At 46.8% G+C, this 26,758-nt stretch overlaps 1 protein-coding gene across 6 annotated transcripts in view; it reads left to right on the plus strand.

Annotated features, from left to right (window-relative positions):
- The window catches only part of Spata13 (spermatogenesis associated 13), a 141,991-nt gene that overhangs the window by 62,662 nt on the left and 52,571 nt on the right, over positions 1 to 26,758 (plus strand). For 5 of the 6 annotated variants that reach the window (XR_004945900.1, XR_004945901.1, XM_036199149.1 and 2 more), the window contains 2 exons: positions 13,509 to 13,871; positions 16,150 to 16,294. Coding sequence is in view for 4 of the 6 variants with exons in the window: in XM_036199149.1 (XP_036055042.1) it covers positions 13,509 to 13,871; positions 16,150 to 16,294 (508 nt within the window). In the remaining 2 variants the exon portion in view is untranslated. The remainder of the gene's footprint in view (positions 1 to 13,508; positions 13,872 to 16,149; positions 16,295 to 26,758) is intronic. The other variant, XM_036199150.1, reaches the window with a different exon arrangement.

Consider the following 26,758-nt stretch of genomic DNA (forward strand, 5'->3'; position numbering starts at 1 on the left):
CTTGTATGAGACATTCTCTCCAGCAGACACTCTTGCCTTCATATTTTGGAGACCCATCACTCCAATAAGAGAATTTTTGTAAGTCTAGCAGGTTCTATCTATTATACGTAGGATCCTGGGGTTGAGGTAGAGGGTTTCCTTCCCAAGCTGAGTGTGCTTTCCAGGACTATATAAACCCAGTCTGGTGTCAAGTCCCTTGTGATCATCCCTTGAGAGGTAGAGACAGGAAGATCAGAAATTTAACATAATGCTCACCTACATGTGGCCTTGGCTACATGGAACCCTGTCTCAAAGCAAAATAAAGCACAAAATAATTTGTAGGAAATTTTAAATGTAAGAATGAAATTTTGCTGTAAGAAGGAGCTCTCTGTATGTGGAGGCCGGGTAATGTTGCTGTCATTTGCAAAACATGGCCTCATTCTGCCACCTGGTGGTAGGTCTTGGTAAAGAACAGTGCTGGGTTGGACATGACCCTAAAAGTCATTTCCTTCCTTTAAAAATGCCATTCAGAAGCTGTGTGTGCTGGCACAGATCTGTAACCCCAGGGAGGCAGAGGCAGGAGGATTTTGAGTTCAAGGCCAATCTGCATAGTAAGTTCTGTCTCAAACACACACATACACACACACACACACACACACACACACACACACACACACACACACACACACACACACACACACACACACACACACACACACACGAGTTCAAGGCCTTGGGCTATGAGTTCCATCCTTGAACTTTGGAGATAAAGGCCTTCTGACGTTTATTTGTTAACATTGTTCCTCGTTCCCTGGAATTGTGCAGGATTCTGGTCCTCTGAAAGAGCAGCAAGTGCTTTTAAGCACGGAGTCATCTCTCCAGCCACTGCCCCTCAAATCTTTTTGTATATAACACTGAATTATACTTTGCAAGAAGTTGAGAAATTCTTCAAGTTATTAGATTGGTCTTACATTAATTTTTTTTTTTAAATGGGACAATATCTAATTTATTCCAGACTAACCTTGAACTCACCATAAAACCTTGAACTTCTGACCCTCCTGCTTCCACCTCCCAAGTGCTGGGATGGCATTGGGAACCACTGCACCTATTTCTGTAGTGCTAGTGACCGAAACTAACAGCTTCACCCACACAAGGCAAGCGCTCTACTGCTACCACCCCAGTCCTTTGTAAGAGCTGAGTCCCAGTATATCCTAACAGTGTGGTGTGTTCCATTCAGTGATGGCACCAAACCCAGTATGTTTTGAATCTACCAGGTGCAAGAGACTGAAGTCAGGTAAAGGCCAATAAGGCATACAAATGACACTGAGATGTATGTGAGAATTATCTATCAGGGAATAAATCCCACAAAAGACATAAACTATAATGAAGAGTCATGGTTCTCACCCATTTGTACAAAATCAGTCCCAATAGTTGCAGACTTGATGAGGGTGACCACACTTGATCGGAAGGTGCTGTAGTCTGGGTAGGATACGTCGATCTCTGTTACTGTAAAGAACAGAGAAGAGTGCCATTTGGTTGATGTGGTGGAACAATCCAGGTGAAGATGTAGTCGCTAAGGTCAGGTCGCCCACACTCTCAGCCTCTATGCAGAGAATCTGTATTACCTGGTGAACACTGGAGGAGCCAGGAAAGGAACGTGTGTGAACAGGGAGACAAGCCAGGTTCAGAGCTCTGGAGAAGAGATTCAGAAGGAAAGACCCCAGAAGGAAAGTTGCCAGTTTATATCAAAAAAGCCTGAAAGTGACGAGGTGAGGTGAGAGTGGACAGGAACTAAAAACTGAGCATAGTGGATAAAAGTCCAGAGAGAGAAGAACACCTGAGAGCCGGGCACATATCCTGTCTGTCAACACCTGCTGTGTGCCAGATACAGGGCCTCAGAGAAGAGATTTCACTGTTTGTTTGCTACACGGTTCGCCTGTTGATTACCATGGTAGCACCTGGGAGCCTGAGCTAGCTGGATCGCTGAATCCGAGATCAGCTTGGGCTGCAGAGTGAGTTCCAGGCTTGCCTGGGCTGCAGAGTGAGGCCCCGTCTAAGAATAAAAACTGAAAATGGTAGAGAGTGAGTGCTCTTCACGAGAGGCTGGTGTCTTGGGGTTTTATTGCTGTGAAGAGACACCCATGACCACAGCAACTCTTTTTTTTTTTTTTTTTTTTTTTTTGAGCTGAGGATTGAACTCAAGGCCTTGCGCTTGCTAGGCGAGAGCTCTACCACTGAGCTAAATCCCCAACTCCCACAGCAACTCTTATAAAGGAAAACATTTCAATGGGGCTGGCCTACCGTTTTATCGTCAGGAAGCATGGCAGCATGTAGGCAGACATGGTGCTGGAGAAGGAGCTGAGAGGTCTACATCCAGCTCGGCAGATAGCAGGAAGGAAGATGGAGACACACTGGCCAGACTTGAGCTTCTGAGACCTCAAAGCCCACCCCCCAGTGACACACTTCCTCCAACAAAGCCACACCTACTCCAACAAGGCCATACCTCCTAATAGTGCCAGTCCCTGTGAGCCTATGGAGCCACCGTCATTCAAATTACCACAGACACAAAACACCACAAAGTTAGAATTAATAAGTGAGACATATCCTGGGTCCGTGTGAAGCAGAAATGGGGAACTGCTTGAAGTCGAGCCCCGGCATGTTGAAGGCCTAGCTAGCTACTGGAGAGTGCTGGACATTCTGAGCTGACTAGGAGAAGAGGTAGGGTGTGTTACCTCAACTCCAGCCCTGCCTCTAACGGGGGTGGGGTGTGTGGGGGGGTGTGTGGTGGTGACCAGTTCCTCCACACAGGCTGTTGTGACTTTAACCTGGGCCTGTTACTCAGCCTGCTGTGAGGTTAGCCCAGGCTAACATATCCCTCCACACAAACTGTTGTGAAGGTAAGTGGAGTAACATTAGCACATCCAGCTTACTGTGTCTATCAGAAGCTTGCTTGCACCTGCGGATGCCAGGTGACTAAACTGCTATGCTTGGGGACCTACAGATGGGCAGGTGGATGGGTGGAGGAATGGAAGATAAGGTTAGTCAATAGGTCTGGATATGATTAGAACGGACCTGGCTTGGAGCTATGGACTTGTACTTTACCCTGCAGGCATTGAGGAGCCAGGGAGGGTGTGAGCAGGGGCAGCAGGGGAACTGTGGAGTCAGGCTTGACTGGACCCACTTTGTAGAGGATCTGTAGCCATCCTGAGTCTAGTCCTGCACGTAGGGGAGGAGGTAATGGACTGCAAAGTCACTTAGCAGTTTCTATGTGGGTGTTTACGGGAATAGAGGGTCGATGATGCTTTGTGCCACGTGGGAAGTGCTTTGGGTTTGGATGCCACCCATCAAACAAGCCACAGGCTTCGCAGGCTGGGAAGCAAAAGGAAGGGCTTCTTGGGCACTGCAAGAGCTTGCTGCTAAAATAAAATGTTCCTCCCACTTAGAGCAATAGAATCGTGCAGCAGGGGAAGGGGGTAAATTCGGGTGAATTTTCAGCTTGAATGAATGAATGACTCTGGAGTCGTCAGTTCAGCGGAGGTACTGGAGAACCTGGCGAGTCCTGGGATGTTGCTTCTGGGAGATTTTGATAGCTTAGAAGTTATTTTACACAAGCATTCCTACAACCAGGAGGTTGATGTTGTAGCTATAGAAAGGAATGTAGCTGGTCTTTTCAGGGGACTGAACATGGTAGTGCATGCCTGTAACCCCAGCACTCAAGGCTGAGGCAGGAGGATTGGCACAAATTTTAGGACAGCTTGTTTACATATGGAGACTCTGCCCTTCAGCCTCTATCCCTACCCCCTCCCCACGTCCCCCCAAAAGAAAAGGAAAACAAGGAAAGGTTATTTGCAGAAACACAAAGTTAGACATTCAGATCCTGGGTCCGTGTGAAGCAGCCCTTTGTTTGTATAACTGAGTCATTTTCCAACTCGGTCCTTTCAAAAGTTGTTTCCATCCGCTCTGAGAAGTTCTTTGCTTGTTATTACACACAAAGGCACTCTTTCCACAGTGACAGGTTTCATAGAGTTCTGATGGACCCTTAGTGTCTGACTGACTGGGACTCCATGAAATTACAGACACTTCTAAACTGGAAATGATGGCACAGGCCAGAGGCTCATGGGAGACCAACCTGAACTACATAGTGAGTTCCTGGCCCAGCCTAGACTGTACCTGAGACCCTGTCTCAAGAAAAAAATAAAAAAAAAAAAAACTTTGTAAGAGTCTTTCTAAAAGCTGAAATCTGAAGAAATGCCAAGGTGCATATGGTGGTTGGACTCCCCATGGCTTATTTCTAGAGTAGTTTGTATCTGGTAAAATGTCACCGAAGAGGATGTGTACCCTTTGAGAACTCCAGGGGCAAGCTTGTGGTGAGCACCAGCAGGTTCCGAACTCGAAGACAGGAGGATCCTTTGAGCCCATGAGTCATAGGCCAACCAGAAGCATAGGGGAGACTTCATTTCTAAACAAATAAACCTCAGACAAAAATAACAGGGGGCGGGGGGAGGCCGAGAGGTCAAAATCCCACAGCTGCTTTCCTGAGCACAATCCTCTTCCCACCTCTTCAAGTTTACACTTACTTATGGAGTAAATGGTTTTGTTTTTTTGTTTGTTTCTGACACAGGGTTTCTCTGTGTAGCTTTGGAGCCTGTCCTGGAACTGGCTCTGTAGACCAGGCTGGGCTCGAACTCACAGAGATCCGCCTGCCTCTGCCTCCCGAGTGCTGGAATTACAGGCGTGCGCCACCACCGCCCAGCCGGCCCTGGAGTAAGTGTTTTCATTTGGTGCATGGATGCTGTGTAATAATCATAGCACGTAACAAGCTGTTTCCATTGCCTTTTCCCATTTTATTGATTTTTCTTTTATTGTTTGTTTAGTTTTTTTGAGACAGGGTCTTGATTTGAACTCCCAACCCACCTGCTATCACACCTACCCTTTTAGGGGGAAGAGGAGAGCAGTATTTTGCTATGTTACTCAGGCTGGCTTCAAGCTCTTGATTCAGGTGCTTCTCCCACCCCGGCCTCCTGACTAACTGGGAGCACTGTTGGCTGCTCCAGGCCCAGGGCACTGGACCCAGCTTAAAAGGTATTTTTCATCATTGTGTGAAGTTGCTTTTCTCTCTCTCTGATCTACAGGGTGGATAATGGCCATTTACTCTGCTGCTGAGTCATGTCCCTCCCCAGCATATCATATTAATGTTATGAGTAGCATTAATAAACTTCCTAAGTAATTAATATTAATAAACTTAAGCATTCTAGTGCTTATGAAAACCTGGGCTAGGATGTGGCTCAGTATTCGAGTGCTTTGTCTGACACCTGCCAGGTCCTCAGCACTGAAAAGAGCATAAGATAATCACATTAATGTGACCCGTTGTCGTTGGCATGGTGTTGTTACCAGTTTTCCCTCTCCCAGGCTTTCCCGTGATAAGACCAGAATAGAAATTCCTTTCTGGCTGGTAGGGTGACAGGTGTGCCACCTGCATATGTTTGCTGTGGTTATCGGGGACTATCAGGTGGTTTGTTTTGGTGGAAGGAAAAGAGGGCAAAAGTGTGCATTCTGTAAGCTTGGGGTGAACATCTCCCACACTTCCTCTCATGGTCTGCTGCCCTGTGCTGTTGGAAGGGAGTGCTTCCTTCCTGTGGGATGGCACACTGAACCCCGGGATAAATTCAAGGCCTGGGGAGAGGTGAAGCTACTAGGAAACTGTGGGGATTTGAGGGAGGGGCTTGCCAAGTAAAGGGGACAGAGGCCTTAGACACCAAAGCTCTGAGTCTTCTCTTTCTGAATATGTTGATACGTCTTTTTTTTTTTTTTTTCTTGAGAGGGTCCTGCTGTGTAGCCCAGGTTAGCCTTGTCCTCTCCACCCTCCTGTCTCTACCTGCTGGGTCACAAGTCCTACTTACACTCTCTGAAAAACTGCCATTTATATAGGGTCTTAGGAGATCTTACTTAAAATCATTGGGGGCTGGAGAGATGGCTCAGCAGTTAAGAGCACTGACTGCTCTTCCAGAGGCCCTGGGTTAAATTCCCAACACCCACATGGCAGCTCACAATTATCTGTAACTCCACTTCTAGGGGACCCCAGATATATATGCAAATACCAATGCACATAAAATAAATAAATAATTTCTTAAAAAAATCATTGGACATATGTGTAAAACTCATACACATGCACACCAACACCATGTTGCTCAGGCTGGCTTCAAACCTTGTTAATTGTGACCCATTAATTTTCATTTAGGCAATAAAGTACACAGACTGAGCATCCCTAATCTAAATGTTTAAAAGCCAGATTATTCCAAATTCCAGTACTTGAGCACTGACATGATCATACAAGTGAAACTGTTTTGTGCACAAAATTGTTAAAAATAGCCCATAGATTACCGTTGGGCTGACTATGATAAAGGGGAAGTCAGGAAGGAACTCGAGGCAGGAACCAGGAGGCAGGAACCGAAGCAGAGGCTGTGAAGGAACACTGCTGACTAGCTTAATCCTCATTGCTTGCTCACTATGCTTGCTTATATACTCCAGGACTGTCTGTTCAGGGGTGGCACTGCTCACAGTGTGCTGGGTCTCCCCCCCCCCCCACATCAATCATTAATCAATAAAACGACCTACAGACTTGCCTACAGTCAATCTGATTTTTCTTCTTCCCAAATAACTCTAGCTTGCAACAAGTTGACAAAAACAAAACAAAACAACTAACCAGGTCAAACCCATCCCTGAGAACTCCCTTTATTTGCATGCAAATACTCTAAAATCCAAAAATAATCTTGTATAAACTGAGGACATGACTGCTCCAAGGTATGATTGAGGGGGAAGGTTGTTATGGTAGGTACAAGGGAGAGATCAACCAGGGGCATCTGGAAGAGTCCAGAGCAGAGAGAGAGGAGGCAGTGAACATGGCCAGCAGACCAAACCAGGCCAGGAGAAGAGAGGGAGAGAGGAAGAGAAGGAGACAAGCCAGAAAGAAGGGGTCAAGAGAGGAAGACAAAAGAGAGAACACATGGGGTTATGAGGGACTGAGAAACTGGGGAGGAAGTCTGAGCTGGAGAAGTTTGAGGTAGGAAACCAGGAAGAGCCACGGGTACTTGTTATACGGAGTGAGCCTGGAGGCTAGCGTGCACTCTGCTATGCTAATGGGCACCACAGATAGCCATTTGTCCCCAGTTGCTTTTGGACCTAACAAATCTGAAATGCTCTGATCCTAGGGTAAAGATACTCAAGTCATAATTGTAAATAGGGATTTGGAATTTTGTAAGGAGTAGGGCTTCCCCTCCAACTTCATTTTGCTGAAGTGAAGCACTGGACTGACGTCATAAGCTCCTTGGCTTTTTCAGGTAGAGTCTCCCTGGTACTTTCTTCTGGGGTGGTCAGGAAGATTAAATATGGAAGCATGTGTTCGGGCATTCAGGCAGGGAGACTTTGTGCCCTCCAAATCACTGTAAAGCAACCTATGGGTCTCAGCCCCTTTGGGGGTCCCGTATCAGATATTCTGCACATCAGGTATTTATATTACAATTCATAACGGTAACAGAGTTACGGTTATGAAGTAGCAATGAAAATAATTTTGTGGTTGCAGTCACCACAACATAATGAACTGTGTTAAAGGATCATAGCATTGGGAAGTTTGAGAGCCCTTGCATGCAGTAAAGGGTTTTTCCTTTCTGTTCCATCTCCTTGGATGTACCGGAAGTCCTGACCTTGTCCAGGCCTGTGGTTCTCCAGGAACATTCTGGGAATTAAGCTTGACGCAATATGCATTTTCAGAAACCTATATCTCCATCAGAGGGTTGTTGTTGTTGTTTTTTAATTTTCACAAAGTATCTTTAATTTCATTACCTGTTATATTTTCTTCTGGATTCCCCTGCTGTCTTAGTTAGACTTGCCTAACAAGGGATATGCTGTGGATGGCTAAGACAGCAGTTACTACCTCTCAGGGCTGGAAACCACAAGTTGGGAGTCAAAGTGTGTCAGAATCACAATCTCCACAAGGCTCAGGGAAGACCCTCCGCTGCCCTCTCCAGCTTCCCGTGGCAGTGACAATCTCTGGCTTGTAAATGTGTCAGTCCTTGGCTGGGGATGGAGTTCAGTTGGTAGAATTCCTGTGTAGCACACTTTAATCCCGAGAGTTGGGAAGTGGGGTCAGAAACATCAGAAGGTCAAGGTCATCCTCAGCTATGGGTCAAGACTGAAGCTAACTTGGGCTGCGTAAAACCCTGCTTCCTGATAGATAACTCACAGAAGGCTCTATCCAGTCTCCGAGAGAGCTTGCTTCCTTTGTGTTTGTATCTAAAATTTCCTCTGTGTGTAAAGTCAACAGACACTGGTTTAGAATCCACCTAATCCAGGTGAGCCCCTTCTAATGTGAACGCTTCTATAAAGCACACTCACAGATGCTCAGAGTAGGTAGGATTCTATCTGTCTTGGGGAACTTGTCAGCTACCCCTGTGTGTCTGGCTTTTAAATAGATGCTATTACTCCAGGTTCTTTTAAGCGTTTTTCTTTTTAATCTCCAGTTAATAATTTCCTGTCACAGAAATGTTTCAAGGAAACAGTTTATATTAGTTTGTACAGTCTTGCATTTCTGTAACTGAAAGAAAAGTCCCATATAGGAAGCAAATCCTGCTCACTGACTAGGAAAGCCACTTCAGAAGAGTTCAGAAAAGCAAGAGTTAAAAGGGCAGTCCCCAGAGTGCAAGGTCTGTTTACAAAGGTTTATGACTTGGGTGTAACTTGGTCATTCAAGCTGCGGAGCCTTGGAGACTTGAGTTGAGCCTGCCGGATTGGACCAGGCAGAGAGCTGCATGGCCATGATCATAGCTTTTAAAAGACTTGAACAACTCTGGAAAACATAAATGTGGTCAACTGCCTGTTCCTCCAGTGTGTGTGTGGGCAGCCCCTGCCCATGGCTAAATCTCAGGTAGGTTCTCAACCTGGAGAGAAGGACGCTTGCTGGAGTGTGTGTTTAAAGTTCTGAGAATGAGCCTGTTACCCTACACTCTTTGAGGTGAACCTGGACAGTATTCCAGAAGCACAAAAGTTCTGCTTAAAATAAAAAGCTTTTGTTTAGAACCAGTGCAGCTGTGAGCAGAGTCCTTGCCTGGCATGCCTGGGCTGCATAAGGGTTCTGGTTGGTCTGTAAGTAGCCAAAACCACATTGGCTTTGGAAGGGATCTGTCTGCTTTTGGCCGAGGAGCAGCATTTGAATGTGAACTTACACAAGGATTCTCTGCAGCTTCTTCTGAAATGGATGTTTCAGCTTGATGTGATAGAGTTTGGGATCCCTGGGACATTTTGGTTCCTTTTAGAGGGTAGCTACTCTTGTATCTTCCGTGGAACTGAAAAACACTGAACTCCTTACAGTTGGATTTCTCTTGTGCTGCCTGTATCCAGACAGTAGCTGGCACAGTGTGGCAGGAATACCTGCTGGGCTGCTTTGGCTGTGCCTGTCTTGCCCAGCCCCAGTCACTTCCTGGTATATTTCTTTATTTTTGGCATTGGTAAGAAAATACAAGTTGCATGTTGCATAAGCACAAAACAAAGCTTTTAATCATTAAAAACAACAACAAAAACCTAAAACTTTATAAAATCAATAACTCTACATGAGTAGTTAGACTACTCCATACCTCTGCTTTTGTTCTGTGCACTTGTTTTTCTAGCAACTTCTCTGACCCTCTTAAATGACATCATAGAAATGGTTTTATCCTTATTATGTATTTAAGGTGTCCGTGTCATTTGAGTTAGTAATCTGTTTCAGTCCCCCATCATAACCTGAATTCAGGATTCAGGAAATGGTGTTAACTTTATGATTTCTCTCCTCTTCCCATGGTGATGTTAGGGAGGATAAAACATACATATCTTCTCCTGGGTGTGTGTGTAAATGAGTTCACAGAAAAATACCTCGGATGGGTGGTGGGGATCTGAGGGTTCTGTACCATTTTTGATAGGAAAAGAAGGAGGGGAAGGAACTTGAGTGGGAATGTGTGTTTTGTAGGAGATACGGGTCTGTAGGAAATGAGGAGAACAGGGATTGTGGTCTCCCTCTCTCCGGCAGTGTAAGAAAGTAGGGTGTGGGAGGGGCCTGAGGACCATTGAATTCTTTGGGGAGACTGTTATAGGCAGGTAATTTTATATGCAGGTATGGGAGGGATAACTTTATCCAAATAATTTATAGAGTATAACCTGCCCCTTCACAGGTGTCTTGAAGGGACAGGATAGAGAGAGATTGTGAGTAGAAACTCAGAGGACACCTGAGTGGCTGTGTGGCCCTGGGCGAACCTCTGTACTCCTTTTTCTTTCAGAGTTTCTAATTTAAGAATGAAGAGGTTGATCTAGAGTGTCTATACATCCCAGCTTCTGCCCGATACGTGTACTACTGTGTCTTTTCTTCTTTTGAGTTGGGAGTCTCACTATGTTATTATACCTTGAACTCTGGTATAATCTTTGTGAACACTGTACATATCAGACTGGAAATTAAACAAGCCTTTATTTTAGGACTCTTGTCACTGGCACAGAGTTTCTTTTTCTGAGCCTCTACCATTTAACTTCCTTCTGGCCCAGACCATCTCATGGGCAGAGCAGGGCTAGGTGCCTGGGATTGCTGTGTCATCCCTTGGCCACCTGCCTGCCTTAGATGTGTCCAATACCTACTCTGTGGATCCCAGGATTCTCCCCCGCGGGACCTGTTCAGTTTGTGTTTTTAAAAAGTGAATAGGGACAAGCCAGATGGCTAGCTCTGCTCTGTAACCTCAGCACTTTGGGAGTCTGGGGCAGGAAAATTCATACATGCGCACACACGCACGCACGCACGCACGCACACACGCGCGCGCACACACACACACACAGGGGTGGGAGGTAGTTGAAAAAAATTTTTTTTCACTCTTATGGGGGCCAGCCACCCAGCTCCCAAATATATACACTGAGACTTATCTGAGACTTATTCTTACTTATGAATGCCTGGCTTGTTTCTGGCCAGCTTCTTAAATTAACTTATTTCTCTTCTTTATGTTTTGCCTCTGGGCTTTTTACCTTTCTTTATTCTATATGTCTCTCTTCCTTTCTTACTCTTGTGGTTGGGTGTGTGGCTGGCTGGGTGGCTGGGTGGCTGGCCCCTGGCATCTTCCTCTCCTCCTTTTCTTGCTCTTCCCCTTTCTCGGTCTTTTTTTTTTTTTTTTTTTTTTTAAATAATTAATGTGCTTTGGTGTTTTGCCTACGTGTAGATCTGCGTGAGGGTGCCAGATCCCATGGAACTGGAGTTATGGATAGTTGTGAGCTGCCATGTGGTTGCTGGGAATTGAACCCAGGTCCTCCCTCATTCTTCTTTTTTTGAGCCCAGATTTCTCCTCCTATTTATTCTCTCTGCTTGGCAGCCATGCCTGTCCCTTTCTCCTGCCTAGCTATTGGCCATTCAGCTCTTTATTAAACCCATCAGGTGTTTTAGACAGTCAAAGTAACACAGCTTTACAGAGTTAAACAAATGCAACATAGAAGAATGCAACACATCCTTTCATCATTAAAACAAATGTTCCACAACATATAAAAATGGAACACATCTTAAAATAATATTCTACAACACAGAGAGAGAGAGAGAGAGAGAGAGAGAGAGAAGGAGGGAGGGAGGGAGGAAGAGAGGGACAAGGAGAGGTAGAAAATGAATGTGTGTGTGTATTGGGCTGGGTACTTGAAGCTGTCCAGGCTTGGCTCACTGCAGCTGTTGTGTCCACTGCTGACAACTGCCAATCTCTGGACCAGCCTTACCCCTTCCTGCATCCAGACTTTAGGAGAATCTACCAAATAGACTGCTACTGATTCCCAGGCAGGGCAAGCCCTGGAAATGGCTACTCTGTGGCCATTTTTGGAGAGTGCCAGCTGACTCTACCTGATAAGGCCTAGCCTGCCAGGATTGCATTTCAGTCACTTGCCTGAGGTTACTTGGCCAGGCCCCGGCCCTGACCTGGGTGGATATGGAAGTGTGCCTGATTTCAAACCATGCATAGTTTCCCGATTGCATTTGAAAAAGTATATAATGCTGAGTGGGCCTGATGGTGCTTAACTGCTTACTCAGGAATGGCAGTTATTAGTCTAGCCTGGGATACGTGGCAAAATCCTGCCCTCCTCCTCCTCCCCAAAGATGGAAAACTTATTTGAATTACAATTAGAAGTGATGGGCATCTAACTTTAAGGTAGCACTTGGTGGAAAGCTTACTTAGCACATTCAAGGCCCTAGGATCCCAGGATCACTAGCAAAACAGTGTTGCCTCTTATAGAGTCTCGGAATCTTTTTCTTATTACTTTGGAACAGTGTGGTGATATTGTGTTCCCCAAAATATATCGTGCACCCTAATAAACTTATCTGGGGTCAGAGGACAGAACAGCCATTTGCAGACACAGAGGCCAGAAAATGGTGGCACACATGCCTTTAATGCTATCACTTGGGAGGCAGAGATCCATCCGGATCTCTGTGAGTTTAAAGCCACACTGGAAACAGCCAGGAATGGTGACTTACGCCTTTAATCCCATGAAGTGAGCCTTTTAATCCCAGGAAGTGATGGCAGAAAACAGAAAGGTATATAAAGTGTGAAAACCAGGAACTAGCTGGTTAAGCTTTCAGGCTTTCAAGAAGCAGTTCAGCTGAGATTCATTCTGGATGAGGACTCAGAAGCTTCCAGTCTGAGAAAAGCAGAATCAGCTGAGGAATTGGTAAGGTGAGGTAGCTGTGGCTTGTTCTGCTTCTCTGATCATTCAGCGTTCACCCCAATACCTGGCTCTGGGTTTGTTTTATTAATAAGAACTTTTAAGATTCACGCTACAGAACAGTCTTTTTTAGGTCTCCGAATCTGGCTTGAATCCACTGTCCTCGTTCCTCTTCCTCCCAAGCGCTGAGATCACTGTATGGACCACGATGCTCAGCTGAGGGTCATAGAATATGGGAGTATGAGAGTCATCCTGTCTGAGAGCCAAGGTTAGCCTTGACTTGTCCAGGCCCACACAGCTTGTTTGCAGTCTGGCGGTTCTAGGAATGCTGCCTACTCCCGTCAGACTGTGGCTGTGGGATAGGATCCTAAGTGTTGAGCCCTCGTGGCCCAGGCTGTAATCTCATGGCACCATCTACTTCTCAGTAGCATCTGCACTTTTGAAAGAAGAGAGTGCAGGGCAATTGTGAATCTTGTTACACACTTACTTTTTACACACTCAACCTCTGGCTGCTGTGGCTGACCTCCTGCTGTTAAGCATATTTGGGAAGTACTCATCTTAATTGTATGTTCATTTTATTATTATAGACCTGCTGGTAATCTTAATGTCTCTCTGTAGCTCATCCTTGATCCCCAAATATGACTTAAATTAAAGAGTTAATTCAGCCTGGAATGAAGTTCACCCCATTTCAACCACAGTTGGCTTTGTTCTCACTGTCTCTGGCACAGTTACTTTAGGTAGAGCAAGTCTGTGACTTCAGAGTGGGAGGGAGGCAGCAGGCATCTGCTCACACCTACCTGGATCTCAGAGCTCACTCAGCCTGTTCATTTGCAAAGGTGGTGAATGAGGATGACTGGCCGCAGGGTTCAGCCCAGGAGGAGGAGCACACTGAGGTGCCCCGCATCTCCAGGAGGAGATGGGGCTCAGGAAGGCGCACCCGGCCACGGCCACTGTCTGACTACGGCCAGCTGGCTAGCAGGAGCTTGTCCATTCCTGAAGATGCCATTGCTGCAGACCCTCCAGATGACGACCATATGGACAGAATGCACCCGTCAAGAGTGAACACCACCAGCCAGGATCCACGTGCCCCCTCAGGCTGTTCCAGAGGGACCCGGAGAAGGCGACCTATATCTGTGATTGGAGGGGTCAGCTTCTATGGCAACACCCAGGCAGAGGATGTGGAGAACCTCTTGGTCCAAGTAAGAGCTGGTGTCTCCAACCACGGCCAGCAGAGACCCTTGGCTCCTTGCCTCTGTCCTTCCTACAGACTAAACTGGACACTGCTTTTCCTTCTGGGGGAGGGTATACCTCCTCACCCCCCTTTCCTCCTGCCTTTGAAACCTGCTTGGATTCACACTAACAGTCCATTCTCTCATCGCCTGCTTTCCAGTCTTCTTTCCTGGAGCCTCAGCTCAGAGCACAGACTTGTCACTTGTCTGAATAGCTTGAGACCTGAGCCGGGCGTGGGGGTTGGGGGGACGGGACACGGGGACACGACCATACCCCGACTGTCTCTAGTGCACTTCCTGAGGGAGAGATTGTTGGAAGACAACATGGTTGATTGTTAGATTGCAAACACAGGAACAAAATAAAGATGGAATAGAAGGGGATGGGGCGGATGTAGCTCGGTCATAGAGCATTTGTGTTCATGCACGGAGCCCCGTGTTCCTTCCACCCATCCACCCCCAAAACAAAGCAGAAGACCGTGCTCGGAGAAAAATTTCTTGATCTTCTAAAATATTACACCTCTCTTCCTTCCCATCCCCAGTGATACATCACACCTTCACCCACCACTTCTGGAAAGGACCCAGGCTTGGAACATGCTAGACAAGCTCTCTACCGTGGAGCAACACCACCGTTCCTTATTCCACTTTTGAACTACAGCTTTGCTGCAGGTTTGACCGTAAACACCGTTGGTCCCTCAGCACATTCAGCAAATATTTCTTCAGTGTGTCCTGAGTACTTTACAGTCATCGAATATTCAAGTTAAGGCCCTATCTTGGAGAAACTCATACTTCTTTGCATATCTGGCCCAACTGATAACACTGTCATGCTCATATAGCCACAGAACAGTTTATAGAATAACTTACATGCTCGGTTTCATTTCGAAAACCTGCTAGGTACTTTCTTAAGTTTCCTGTAAAAATTCTCTGACACAGAAACTCGATATTAGGCTTGGATGGTGCGTTAAAGAGCTTCCTGCCAAGCTCAGCACAGTGTCTTGTTTTTTCACCTGACACTCAAAAACTCTTGAGTTCTTCAAATAAAATTAAAAGCCCAATGTGGTGGCACACACCTGTGATTCCCTCAAGGTCGTTCAGGCTATGTAGAGTTTGAGGTCAGCAGGGAGGGACTGTGAGACCTTGCCTCAAAAAACAAAGCAAAACAAAACAAAATAACAACAAACCACAAGCAAAAGTGAAGCTGAAGCATGCTACAAGGTCTCTAGGATCCTTTTGTTTAAGGGTGCCCCACTTGTTAGGAAAGCTTTCTAAACTAAAGCAAATTGTAATATATTTGAATGCAAGACACACTTGAGGGCTAATCTGAGGTACTTAGAATGTACTTTTACTTCTGAGCACCAAGGTAGTATTGTGTGCAAATATGGTGGTTCCTGCCTGTAATTCTAGAACTTAAGAGGCTGAAGCAAAGGAATTGTGGGATTGAGGCCAACCTGGTCTACAGAGCAAGACCCTGATGTACAACCTAAAGCACAGGAGGAGAGACAGCTCAGTGTTAGTGGTTCTTATGTCCCTTCTAGAACACCCATGTGGGGCAGCTCACATCCTCCTATAAACCCAGCACCAGGGGATCAGATACCTTCAGGCCTCTGCAGTCTTCCACTTATAGGTGGCACACAAATACAGACACATACACCTGGACTACAGGAAAAAGAAATCTTCTTTAAATGATTTATTTTTTACTTTATATGCACTGGTGTTTTGCCTGCATGTATTTCTGTGTGAGGGTGTCAGATGCCCGGGAACTAAAGTTACAATTGTGAGCCGCAATGTAGTTCCTGGGAATCGAACTTGGGTCCTCTGAAAGAGCAGCCAGTGCTCTTAACCACTGAGCCCTCTCTCCAGCCCCCAAATAAAATCTTTTTTTAAAAAAAGCAAAGCAACACTAGAGATCTGTGACCATGTCTGTGTGCTGTGGCCCGGCTTTGCTTCCTCAGAACCTCCTCTGGGCAGCGTGCCTTCCTACCTTTAGCTCACAGCTCTGCTGCTGTCTCGGCCTTCTTCTCTCTCAAATGCCTCTCTTTCTCTCTGTTCCCCACCTCAAAGTGGGGCGAAATGTGACTGAGCTAGCATGGAAACTGCTGTTGAAATTTTAGAACAGCCTGCTGCCACCGAGCTTGAAGAAGCCCCTCCACATCTGCCAGTGGCTTCAGGGTGAGAACACAGAAATGTTTTGTGGCTCACAGGAGCTGAGACTTCCTGGCACCTTCTCACAGCTTTTCACTTCCTTTCACAGCCAGCAGCCAGGCCTCCCGTGCCTGCGCACCAGGTTCCACCCTACAAGGCTGTATCAGCCCGCCTCCGGCCCTTCACCTTTTCCCAGAGCACTCCCATCGGGCTGGACCGCGTGGGGCGCCGACGGCAGATGAAAGCATCCAATGGTGAGTCTTGGGGCTTCCTCTGCGCCCTGGAACCTTTTGTCTGGTGCCAGAGAGCCTGAGGTACCCCGGTGATTCTGCCCTTTCTCCATCTTTCAGCTGGGGGAGTTCTTACGTCTCCAGACCTAAGTTGCTGCACAGCCATCCCAGTGTAAAGACCCAAGGTTCCCGTGTGGAGGGTGTTTTTTGTTTGTGGTTGTAGGAACACCATGCCAGACTTCTCCTTGGCTGGCCTGTGCAGCCCCACCTCCACCTGCCCACTTGGTGGCATTCTCCCTGCCGCAAACATATGTGCCCACATCTCCCCCTTTTGTAAGGACACCAGTCTCACTAAGGTGGGCCCCTTGTCCCCAGTGCCATCATCTTAAGGTGCCATCTGCAAAGACTCTTTCCATCTAGGTCACAATTGGGGATCTGGGGTGAGGATGTCATTTTGGGAGTTGAGTTCAACCAAAAGTACTTTAGCGATTGTACCAATGTCTATCAGGCATGCATGTGCTCACATACTAACAAAGACCAGAAAAGGTGTTGCCAGGCTGTTAGGAAAGGAGAGGGTTTGTCCTCAGTCCCTACATACAGCCAGCCAAGCATCCTATTTCATGATTTATGCAATTTTTTTTAATTTAAAAAAGAAAAACAGAAACAAAAACCTTAGGGTTTTTTGGTTGAAAGAACATCAAAACTAACTGACTTGTTTAAGAAAAGTGGGGTGCAGACTAACTATGTCATCAGTTTGTCAGAGTGCCTGCCCAGCATTCACAAAGCCTTGAGCTCAGGCCCTAGTACTACGTAAAACCGTGCATCTCTGCACTTGGGAGATGGAGGCAGGAGAATCAGAAGTTCAAGGTCCTCCTCAGTTACATAGTGAGTGAGGCTAACTTGGTCTACATGAGACCCTCACTTAAAAGGGGCAGGGAGGAAAGAGGAATGGATTAGGAGGATGTCGGGTGCTCCCAGAATGGCTGGGAAACTAGGTGGGACATGCTTGATATCAGGATTGCTCCTAGTAGTCACGGAACCCCAAGAAGCAGTGTCACTGGGCATGGTGCCCCAGGGGAAGGGGAAGGCCAGCCTGACCTGCCCTCCGGTCATACTTCCAAGAGTCAGGCTCCTAGGATGCAGACTCTAGCTGTTTGAGCTCAGTGGCCTGTTTACCGTGTGGGCAGTGGGGCAGGGACAAGGATGGGAGGATGGGAGCCCGGTCCCCCTGGCCTCTGCATTTGTGCAGGGATTTGGTTCCTTGCCATCAATGTGAGTACAGAAGTCTAGGCTCCCAGAACAGTGCCCAGGTGGTGTCAGGAACAGATTGGTCCTGAAAAAGTCCTCCCTTGGCTTGGGTCCACTCATAAGCCCTCCCTTCCTCTGCAGTGAGCATTTACTGTGTGTCAGAGGAGAGCGATGAACAGGACAGAACCCCCTCTGTCCTTTAAAGTCCTGCAAGAAAAAATGAATCAGGACAGGGACACTCTGCAGGAGAAGACAGCAAGAAGGGGGATACTCATGCCCAAACCACCCCACCCTACCATGCTGTACCTGCCCCAGATACTATGGAAATGCCCCTCCTTCCCTGGAGACAACCCACAGGCTAGTCACTGCATCAGACCTCGCTAGGCCTAAGGCCTCCACTCTGAGCAGTAATTCTTGGTTCCTCTCCTTCTGGGGTACCTTTCTAGTGTTTCTAACCCAAGCAATGCAGTAGCATAGTAGAAAGCAGGGAAGGCAAGGATGCAGAATTTGTGAGCCGGTGCACATGCATTCATGATATCGCAAAAGGAACTTCTCTGCTGTTTCCTCTAGAGCCAGGCCAGAGGTGGTGGGTTTTGACTCTGCACCCCCTCTTCCAGCTGTCTGCTGCTTGCCTCCTCCTCTCAGCACCTCTCACCTTGTAGGGATCTGTGTTGGACAAAGTAGTCCTTCTGTATTAGCCGTCATGTTCTTCTTCTCTTTTTATCAAAAGTCAGTCAACTTACAAACATGGGTGGAACCTCAACTATGAGCCAGGGGCTGTTGCAGTAATTTCGGATACAGCATTTCAAAGATTATACAGATGATTTCTGTATCCGTGGGTTTCATGTGCTCTGAGTTTACCTACCACAGACTGGAAATATTGAGAAGAATTCTACCTTTACTGAACATACCCAGGCTCCTGCACCTTGAGCGTGAACCCAGGGCCTCACATATACTACATATTCCAGCCCTAGCCTTTTCATGACTTAGACAGCTGAATGACTGTGCACATGGTATTTACACTGTACTAGTATTGTCAGCCACCTAGAAATGATTTCAAGTATATATGAGGATGTATGTATATTTTATGCGAAGGTCATGCTGTTTTAATTAAAGGGGCTTGAGTATCCAGGGAGAAGCTGGGCATCTAAAGGGACCTTGGATACAGAGTGGGTACTGCACATCCCAGCATTTGAATAGATTCCTGATGGGATTACCTAAGCCACTAGTGATGTCTGTGGGGAGAATGAGGAGGAGGGTGGAGAACAGGAAAGGGCAGGAGCGACATTGAGTAGCAGCCTGGGCAATGAGGAAGAGGTAGTGAGGTCTCCTGAAGCAGCAGCAGATGTGGATGCTCCACTGAGGTTCAACAAGGAGGGACCAAGCCAGGGGCTGAGCGCAGGAAGCATGGACAGAAGAGGGCGCTGTGGTCAGAGGCAGTGGCTAAACAGAAGGCACCTGGTGTCCTGAGGACTTGGGGTTCTAAGTACAATAGGGAGTTATTGCCAACAGGAAAATGGTTGTGCTGGTTTATGCTTCAGTTAAAAACAACAGAGCTGGGCGTGGCTTCACAACTCTTTAATCCCAGCACTTGGGAGGCAGAGGCAGGAGGAGCTCTGGTATACAGAGGGAGTTCCAGGATAGCCAGGACTGCAAAGAGAAACTCTTCTCTTGAAAAACAAAACAAAAACAACAGTAAAACCTGTGGGGGGGTTGGGGGGGTGGTATATGTGTGTGTGTGTGTGTGTGTGTGTGTGTGTGTGTGGTGTGTGTGTGTGGTATGGTGTATGTGTGTGGTGTGGTGTGGTGTGGGTGTGTGTGTGTGTGTGTGTGTGTGTGTGTAGTATCTGTGGGCACAAGCATGCCATAGGCTGTGTATGTAGTTGAGAGGACAGCTTGTAGGAATCTCTTCACCACGTAAGTCCTAGGGATCATACTCAAGACAGCAGCCTGGCTTTAGGTACCTTTACCCTCTGAGCCATCTTACTTGCTCCTGGTTTGTGCCTCAGAAGGGAAGAAGGGTCAGGTCTATGTGGTGGTGTGTGTCTGTAATCCCAGGAAGTTAGCCAAGTTAGCCTAGGCTTCACAGTGAGTTCCAGGCCAACCTGAGCTATACAGCAAAATCCATTTCAATCAATCCATCAATAAAAATTAAAGATTAAACGCCAGAGAGTGAAGGAGAAGAGCAAGTACAGCAGTTTGGGGTGAGGCAGATGCTGCATAGGAGGAGAACATTTTGCAAGTGACTAGCTGCTCTGTTTACCCCCGGTTTCCGGCTGTGGCTTAGCATCCCTCAGTGACATGAGTCACAGGTTCACAGCGTGTGCCCCTGCAGAGTAGCATGGCAACACCAGGCTGTGTCTCCAAGCTTCCTAGACATTTCGGTCTCATCGAGGTGATGTTGGGTGTGAGCCAGTCACTGGGAAGTCCTAGGTGACATCCAGGAGAGGCCGTGGCTGTTTAGGAGCCTTTGGTGAGGACAACAGAGAGACGGGAGGAATCTGTGTCCAGCACAAGTGGCTTTTTCAGCGAGGACAAATCATTCATTGCCCCTTTCTGCTATAAAAATGTCCATTGTAATCAGCTTCCCACAAGTTGCTATCTACTGCCTACAGAGAACATATCATTAACCCTGGTGAGGGCAGGCCCTGCGGTCTAGCTCAGGCTGGGCACCCTTTCTGTAACAATGGCCTGGTGGGTGTTTTGTTTCTTTGTGAGTTCACTGAGCCACCCATCGAGATGAGTAGAGAAGATTAGCCTTATGTTTGCATCGTGAGCATCATGATTATTAAACAGCATCTTTTGTGTTTCACTTTTCAAGCTTTGAGGGTCTTCTGTCAGTCACGCCCCTGGCCCCACATCGAGGCAAAAGGTTTTCCAGTCAAGCCATTAGCTCCCAAGCATACAGGTGTGCAAGCTCACGCTGTCTGGGAAATTAAGACATGTGTCTTCCATTGAGGGTTACTCTAGCCTGAATGCATAATGACCAGGTAAAGGATGGAAGCCTGTCAACAGGAAAATGACTCAGTAGAATTCCTGCCCCAAGATGACCTGCTGTGCCGGGACCCCAGATACAGGGCCCTGGGCTGTATAAATAAAATGCTGATTGGCCAGTAGCCAGGCAAGAAGTATAGGTGGGACAAGCAGAGAAGAGAATTCTGGGAACAGGAAGGCTGAGTGAGGAGACACCAGCCTGCCATCCAGGGAGCAGCCTATAAAGGCAACAGGTAAAGCCACGGAACACGTGGTGACATACAGATTAACAGAAATGGGCTGAGTTTAAGTGTAAGAGCTAGTCAGTGGTTGGACTGAGCTAATGGCTGAGCAGTTTAATTAATATAAGCTTCTGAGTGATTGTTTTATAAGCGGTTGCGGGGTTCGTGGGGTTGGGCAAGACTGGTGGGTGAGAGAGATTTGTCTTGACCACGGGCCAGGTGAGACATAGGAAAACTTCAGCTACAGCCAACCCACAGATTTCAGTCTTCATTAATCACGTGACATCTAATGGAGGTACTCATCATCTTTGTGATTAGGGGCCCTAAGATTAGTGAGGCACAAACAGAGACTTCATGAGTCAGATCATGGTTCTACCCACTATCCCGCAACAGGTGATTGCTTCACTTGCAAAGCAGTTCAGGTCTCCATGGCAGCTAAGGCCTCTCTGTCTGGCCTGGATGCCCAGTCAGTCTGTAGCTTATAGAAGCTGCCACCATGCTCACCCGCTGGCTTGTGGCTCCTGTTGGACCATTCCTGCCTTTCTTTCTCCCAAGTGAGGGACCCTTTCTTTCTAGATGCTGAGAGGTGTTATTAGTTACCTTTCTGATGCTGTGGTAAAATAAGCAATGTACAGAGTTTATTATGGCTTGCTGTTCTGGAGGGATACGAGTCCAATCTGACAGAGGTGAGAGATTAGGGGTTGGGGACAAGCATGTCAGCAAGTAGGATGCATGGCAGCAAGCAGCATGCATGGCAGCAAGCAGCATGCATGGCAGTGGGAGCAGGAAGCTGACAGCTCACATCTTCAAACACAAAGCAGAGCAAGTTGGAACTGGGGTCAGGCAATTAACTCTCAGAGCCTCCCCCATGATATACTTCCTCAAGCTAAACAATGCCACCAACTGGGGACCAAGTATTCAAATACATGAATCTATGGGGGACATTGCTCATTCTAACCACCACACTCCACTCTCTGGCCCTATAGACTCACGATCATACTCACTGGTCCTTCTTAGTCTCAAAGTCCAGAGCCTCTTTTGGGAGTCAAGATAATTTCTTTCTTTGTTTTTTTTTTTTGTTGTTGTTGTTTGTTTTTTTGTTTGTTGTTGTTGTTGTTTGTCTTTTGTTTTCGAGACAGAGTTTTTCAAAGCTCTGTGTAGCTTTGTGCCTTTCCTGGAACTTGCTTTGGAGACCAGGCTGGCCTCGAACTCACAGAGATCTGCCTGCCTCTGTCTCACAGTGCTGCTGGGATAGTTTTGTTAGCTTGATACAAACCTAGACATAGCTGGGCAGCGGGAACTGAGAAAATGCCTCCATAAGATTCGCCTATTGACATGTCTGTAGGGTGTTGTCTTGATTAATGATTAATATAAAAGGGCCCCACCCACTATGGGTGGTGCCATCCCTGGGCAGATGATCCTGGGTGGTATAAGAAAGCAGACTGGGCAAGCCATGAGTAGCAAGCAGCACTCCTCTGTGGCCGCTGGGTCAGCTCCTGCCTCCAGGTTCCTTCCATGACTTCACTTGGGTGGTGGACTAAAAGCTGTAAGATGAAATTAAACCCTTTCTTCCACAAGACTTTTGGTCATAGTGTTTTATCACAGCAGTAGAAAACCTAATAAAGGAGCTGGGGAGATGGCTCAGAGGTTAAGAGCACTGGCCACTCTTCCAGAGGTCCTGAGTTCAATTCCCAGCAACCACATAGTGGCTCACAACTATCTGTAATGAGATATGGTACCCTCTTCTGGCATGCATGGATACATGTAGACAGAACACTATATATATATATATATATATATATATATATATATATATATATATATATATATATATAAAACCTTTAAAAAAAAAAAGAAAGAACCAAACGAAGACTCCCATTCCAGGAGGGAGGAATGGGGCATAGAGGGAAATACTGGACCAAGGCAAGACCGAAACCCAGCAGGGCAAACCCCAGATCCTACACCTCTGTGCCTGATGTCAAAGGGCTTAAGATGGCTTTGCCCCTGAATTTTGCTGCCGGCAATGTACTCTTTGGGGCGGAATCCTCTCCCTCGTATGCGGCTCTCCTTGGGTGATGGTCTTAGTCTAGTTAGTCTCCAGCATCTTGAGGTCTCCACTGTGACCTATGCTTCGCCATCACAGCTTCACACAATGGCCTCTCGCCGCCTCCTGCCCTCTCAGATACTTCATGCAGGGACTCCTTGCTACACACTGCCTGGCCTCAGTGGCCCTCTGAAACTGGGGAGGGAGAGTCCATGACCCCTTTACTCCTGCATTCTTCATGCCTCAATCCAGTACCACACGGACAACGCTATCCTTTTCCTGGATCAGCTTGGGATGGAGTCTGGCCCCTTGCATCACAGGAGCAGAAGCCTTTGTTTGTTGTCCCTTTCCAGGGAAACACATTAGGTCTTTTTCTTCCACAGGTTAGAAGGTCAGCTGGATGCAGTCTGGCCTGGAGGGCACCTTTCCCCTTATTCCAGTGAGGAGCCTGAGGCCTCTCCTTCCTCCATAACAATTCCATCCTCTCTTTTAGCAGCGGGAGCCTTGGCTACCAACACTAAACTTTCTAGTGTTGTTCTTCCCTGCAGACTGTACACGTTCTATTTCTTCCTGGCCCCCTTGCTCTCTTATATTGCAGACCTGCACATGCATTATTAGTTAGTACTAACTACACCACAGATTCTACATAATGCTGCCTTGACATTTTCTCCATCAAATAAACTAGTCCATTGCTTTTGAAGTTAGCCTCGGGCACGTTCTTTCTCATTGCTGTGATTCTCCGAAGCCTCCTGGGCCAGGTCTCTAAGTGTTCATTGCTCTCAGCACTCCTACAAAGATGGACCACCAGGCTCTGCCCTCAGTATTCAAAGTTCCAGAGTCTTCTACATTTCCCCCAAGATCAGCATGCTCAGGTTCTTCATAAGTACCCCACGCTTGGCACCAACTTCTGTTTTAGTTAAAGCCTACAGTGGGTGGGGCCCTTCCATGTCTATGATAAAATACCAGGTCCAAAAGCAACTTATAGAAGAGTTTTATTCCATCATGGCAGCAGGAGGCGGGGAGGGGCATGGCAGCAAGCATCAGGCATGGCCACGGTGGCACACCTTCAGTAGCAAACATGACCCAGAGCATGAACAGGAAATGTGGAAAGGCTAGGAACTCTCAGAGCTCACTCCACCCCACCCCCAGTGATGTCCCTCCTCCAGCAAGGCTGCAGCACCACCTCTCCAAACAGTACCACCTTCTGGGGACCACGTGTTCAAATATTTGAGCCCCTGAGGGACATCTCTCATTCTCACCACCACTGAGGCGGTTGGTATACATACCAGAAAAGTTCTGAAATGGCCCTCAGCTTCATGAGCCTACGGATTGAATACAGGTACTACCCAAACAGGTGATGCAACTGGTGTAGTCAACGTTATGTTCATTAACTGAGTGTGTGGACATTGCATGGGTCCTCATATCAGCAAACCAGTTCATTTAAGGATCATTCTGAGGCTAGGCATGACAGCTGACACCTATAATCATAGCATTGAAAAGACAGAGGCAGGAGCACTTTGAGTTCAATGTCAGCCTGAGCTATACAGTGAAACCTGTCTCAAGATGCCCAAGATATAATAAGATTGGGGCTGGAGAGATGGCTCAATGGTTAAGGGCACTCATTGCACTTCCAGAGGATATGAGTTCGATCCCCAGCACCACATGATGGCTCACAGCTGTAGGTAACTCTAGTCCCAGGGGGAATCCAGTGCCCTCTCCTGGCCTCCACAGATACTGCATATACATGGTGCAGAGAAGACATACATGCAGGCAAAATACCCATACACATAGGGCTGGAGCATGTAGATGCCTTCAAAGGCAGATTTAACAGTTAACATCTAGGCAAGGCTTCTCTTTAGTGGAGGAATTGGAGAGAGAAGGCAGCAGAGTGTGAAGGGCAAATGATAATCAGGAAGCTTGTTTACAGTCCTGCAGTTATTTAAGGTTTTGTGTACATGTGATCAAATGTGTGTGTGCGTGCTTGTGTACACAGGAACTCGAGAGACTCACTAATTGGGAGCCAGACTAGTACACACCTTTAATCCCAGCACTCTGGAGGCAGAGGCAGGCAGATCTCTGAGCTTGAGTTCAAGGTCAGCCTGGTCTGTAGAGGGAGTTCCAGGACAGCCAGGGATACACAGAGAAACCCTGTCTCAAAACCAACCAACCAACCAACCAAAGAGTCATTATTCCTGGAATCTCCTGCCTTGGTTTTGTTTGTTTGTTTTTGTTTTGTTTCTGAGATGTTCACAAAGGAGTGCATGCTTGCTGGCCAGCCAGCCCCACAGGCTGGTCTGCCCTACCTCTCAGTCCTGAGTTTACAGCCTTGTGGCTCTGTGCTTAGCTTTTCTTTACATGGATTCTGGGGCTCTGACTCAGGTCCTCAGGCTACCAGGTTAAGAACTTTACCGACTTAGCTATCTTCCCAGCAGCCCCTATTTTTAAGTTGTTATTATTATATATGCATACTGAAATATTTTCTGCATAACGTTAAATAAAAGGTTTGTCTTTGATACTCCAGTAAACTTGACGAGCAATACTGGTAGTCACTCAGTGAGTGCCTAAAAGCTTATTTTTTCCTCCCTGGTCTGGCTGGTGTTGTCAAAATCTGCAGAAGCAGAGCCGTCATCCCTGCCCAGTGATGGAGGAGCACATGCTTAGGATGTGGGAAGCCATGGGCCTCATCCCAATCACCAAAGGAAAAAAACTATCTACAGCTGCAGTTTCCGCAAGATCCAGAGATGTGAATGTTTGTCCTTATATCTTTCTCTTTAATGATGTTGCTCTTGTTGTGAGGCGTGGTCTTGCATGAACCTAAGCTGATCTCAAACTCAAGGATCCTTCTGTTTCTGCCTCTCACGTGCTGGGATTTTGATTGTTACAAGACTATGCCCAGCTAGCTAGCTAGCTTTCTTTCTTTCTTTTTTTTTTTCTTTAAGAAACAAACATCTGTGACTTATCAGTGAAGTGGTTTGCCACAATGTGCTATGCTCTCTAGCTCTGGGCACTTCCCTCATGTTCTGTTTAGAAGCCAGCCTTATCTCTCAGTAGCCCAGAGTATGTGTGAAGGAAGGCCTCTGGGCAGGCCTGAGAACCGCCTGAGAACAGCAGAGGTGTGGCCCTGGAGATAACGGAGTAAGGGTGGTGAATCACAGTGGCCCTCACAAGTGTCTTTCTAAAGTCCATGGTAAAAATGCTATGGTCAGCTGGGTGTGGTGGTACATGCTTGTAATCACAGCACTCAGGAGGCAGAGGCAGGAAGAGAAGTTGAAGGCCAGTGTGGGCCAAATAGTGAAACTACCCTAGCTGGCTAGGGTTCAGGGAGAGGTCCCAAGGCCTTGAACATGCTCTGTCACTGACCTTACATGCCCAACCCTTTTTTATTTTATTTTATTTTATTTTATTTTTTAGTTTGAATGTCTCCCTCTGTTCCCTAGGCTAGCCTTGAACTCATTCTGTAGCCTGGAAAGGCCTTAAATTTATCATCCTGCCTCACAGTCAAAATTGCTAAGATTACAGGCAAATGTTACCATGCCTGGCCTTCACACTCTTCCTCCTTTCAAAACACACACACACACACACACACACACACACACACACACACACACACACACACACACACACAACCAGAGAAAATATATTCATATTTCTGAGTCTGCCTAGTCTATATATTTTACCAAGTCATAGTTGATACTTGAAAAAATTCTTATTTCAATTTGCTCTTGAGATAAACTGTGATTATCTCAGCTTGTCTTTGAAAAAGAAGACTGTCAAGTTTCCTTAGCATTGAAACATACTGATCCCCCAGGGTCCAGGGGGGCTTTGCTATGTCTGGCATGGGATATCAGGGAAAAAAAAAATCTACGGACACTATGTTCTTATGTCTGTTAACTTCATTCCTCTAAGACAAAATTACATCAATTCAGCTATAGTTCCACCAGGCATTCAGGGCAGGAACAATTCTAGACATACCATGCTCTA

The sequence above is a fragment of the Onychomys torridus genome, chromosome 9 (genome assembly GCF_903995425.1).
Source record: "Onychomys torridus chromosome 9, mOncTor1.1, whole genome shotgun sequence".
In the NCBI taxonomy this organism is placed as follows: domain Eukaryota; kingdom Metazoa; phylum Chordata; class Mammalia; order Rodentia; family Cricetidae; genus Onychomys; species Onychomys torridus.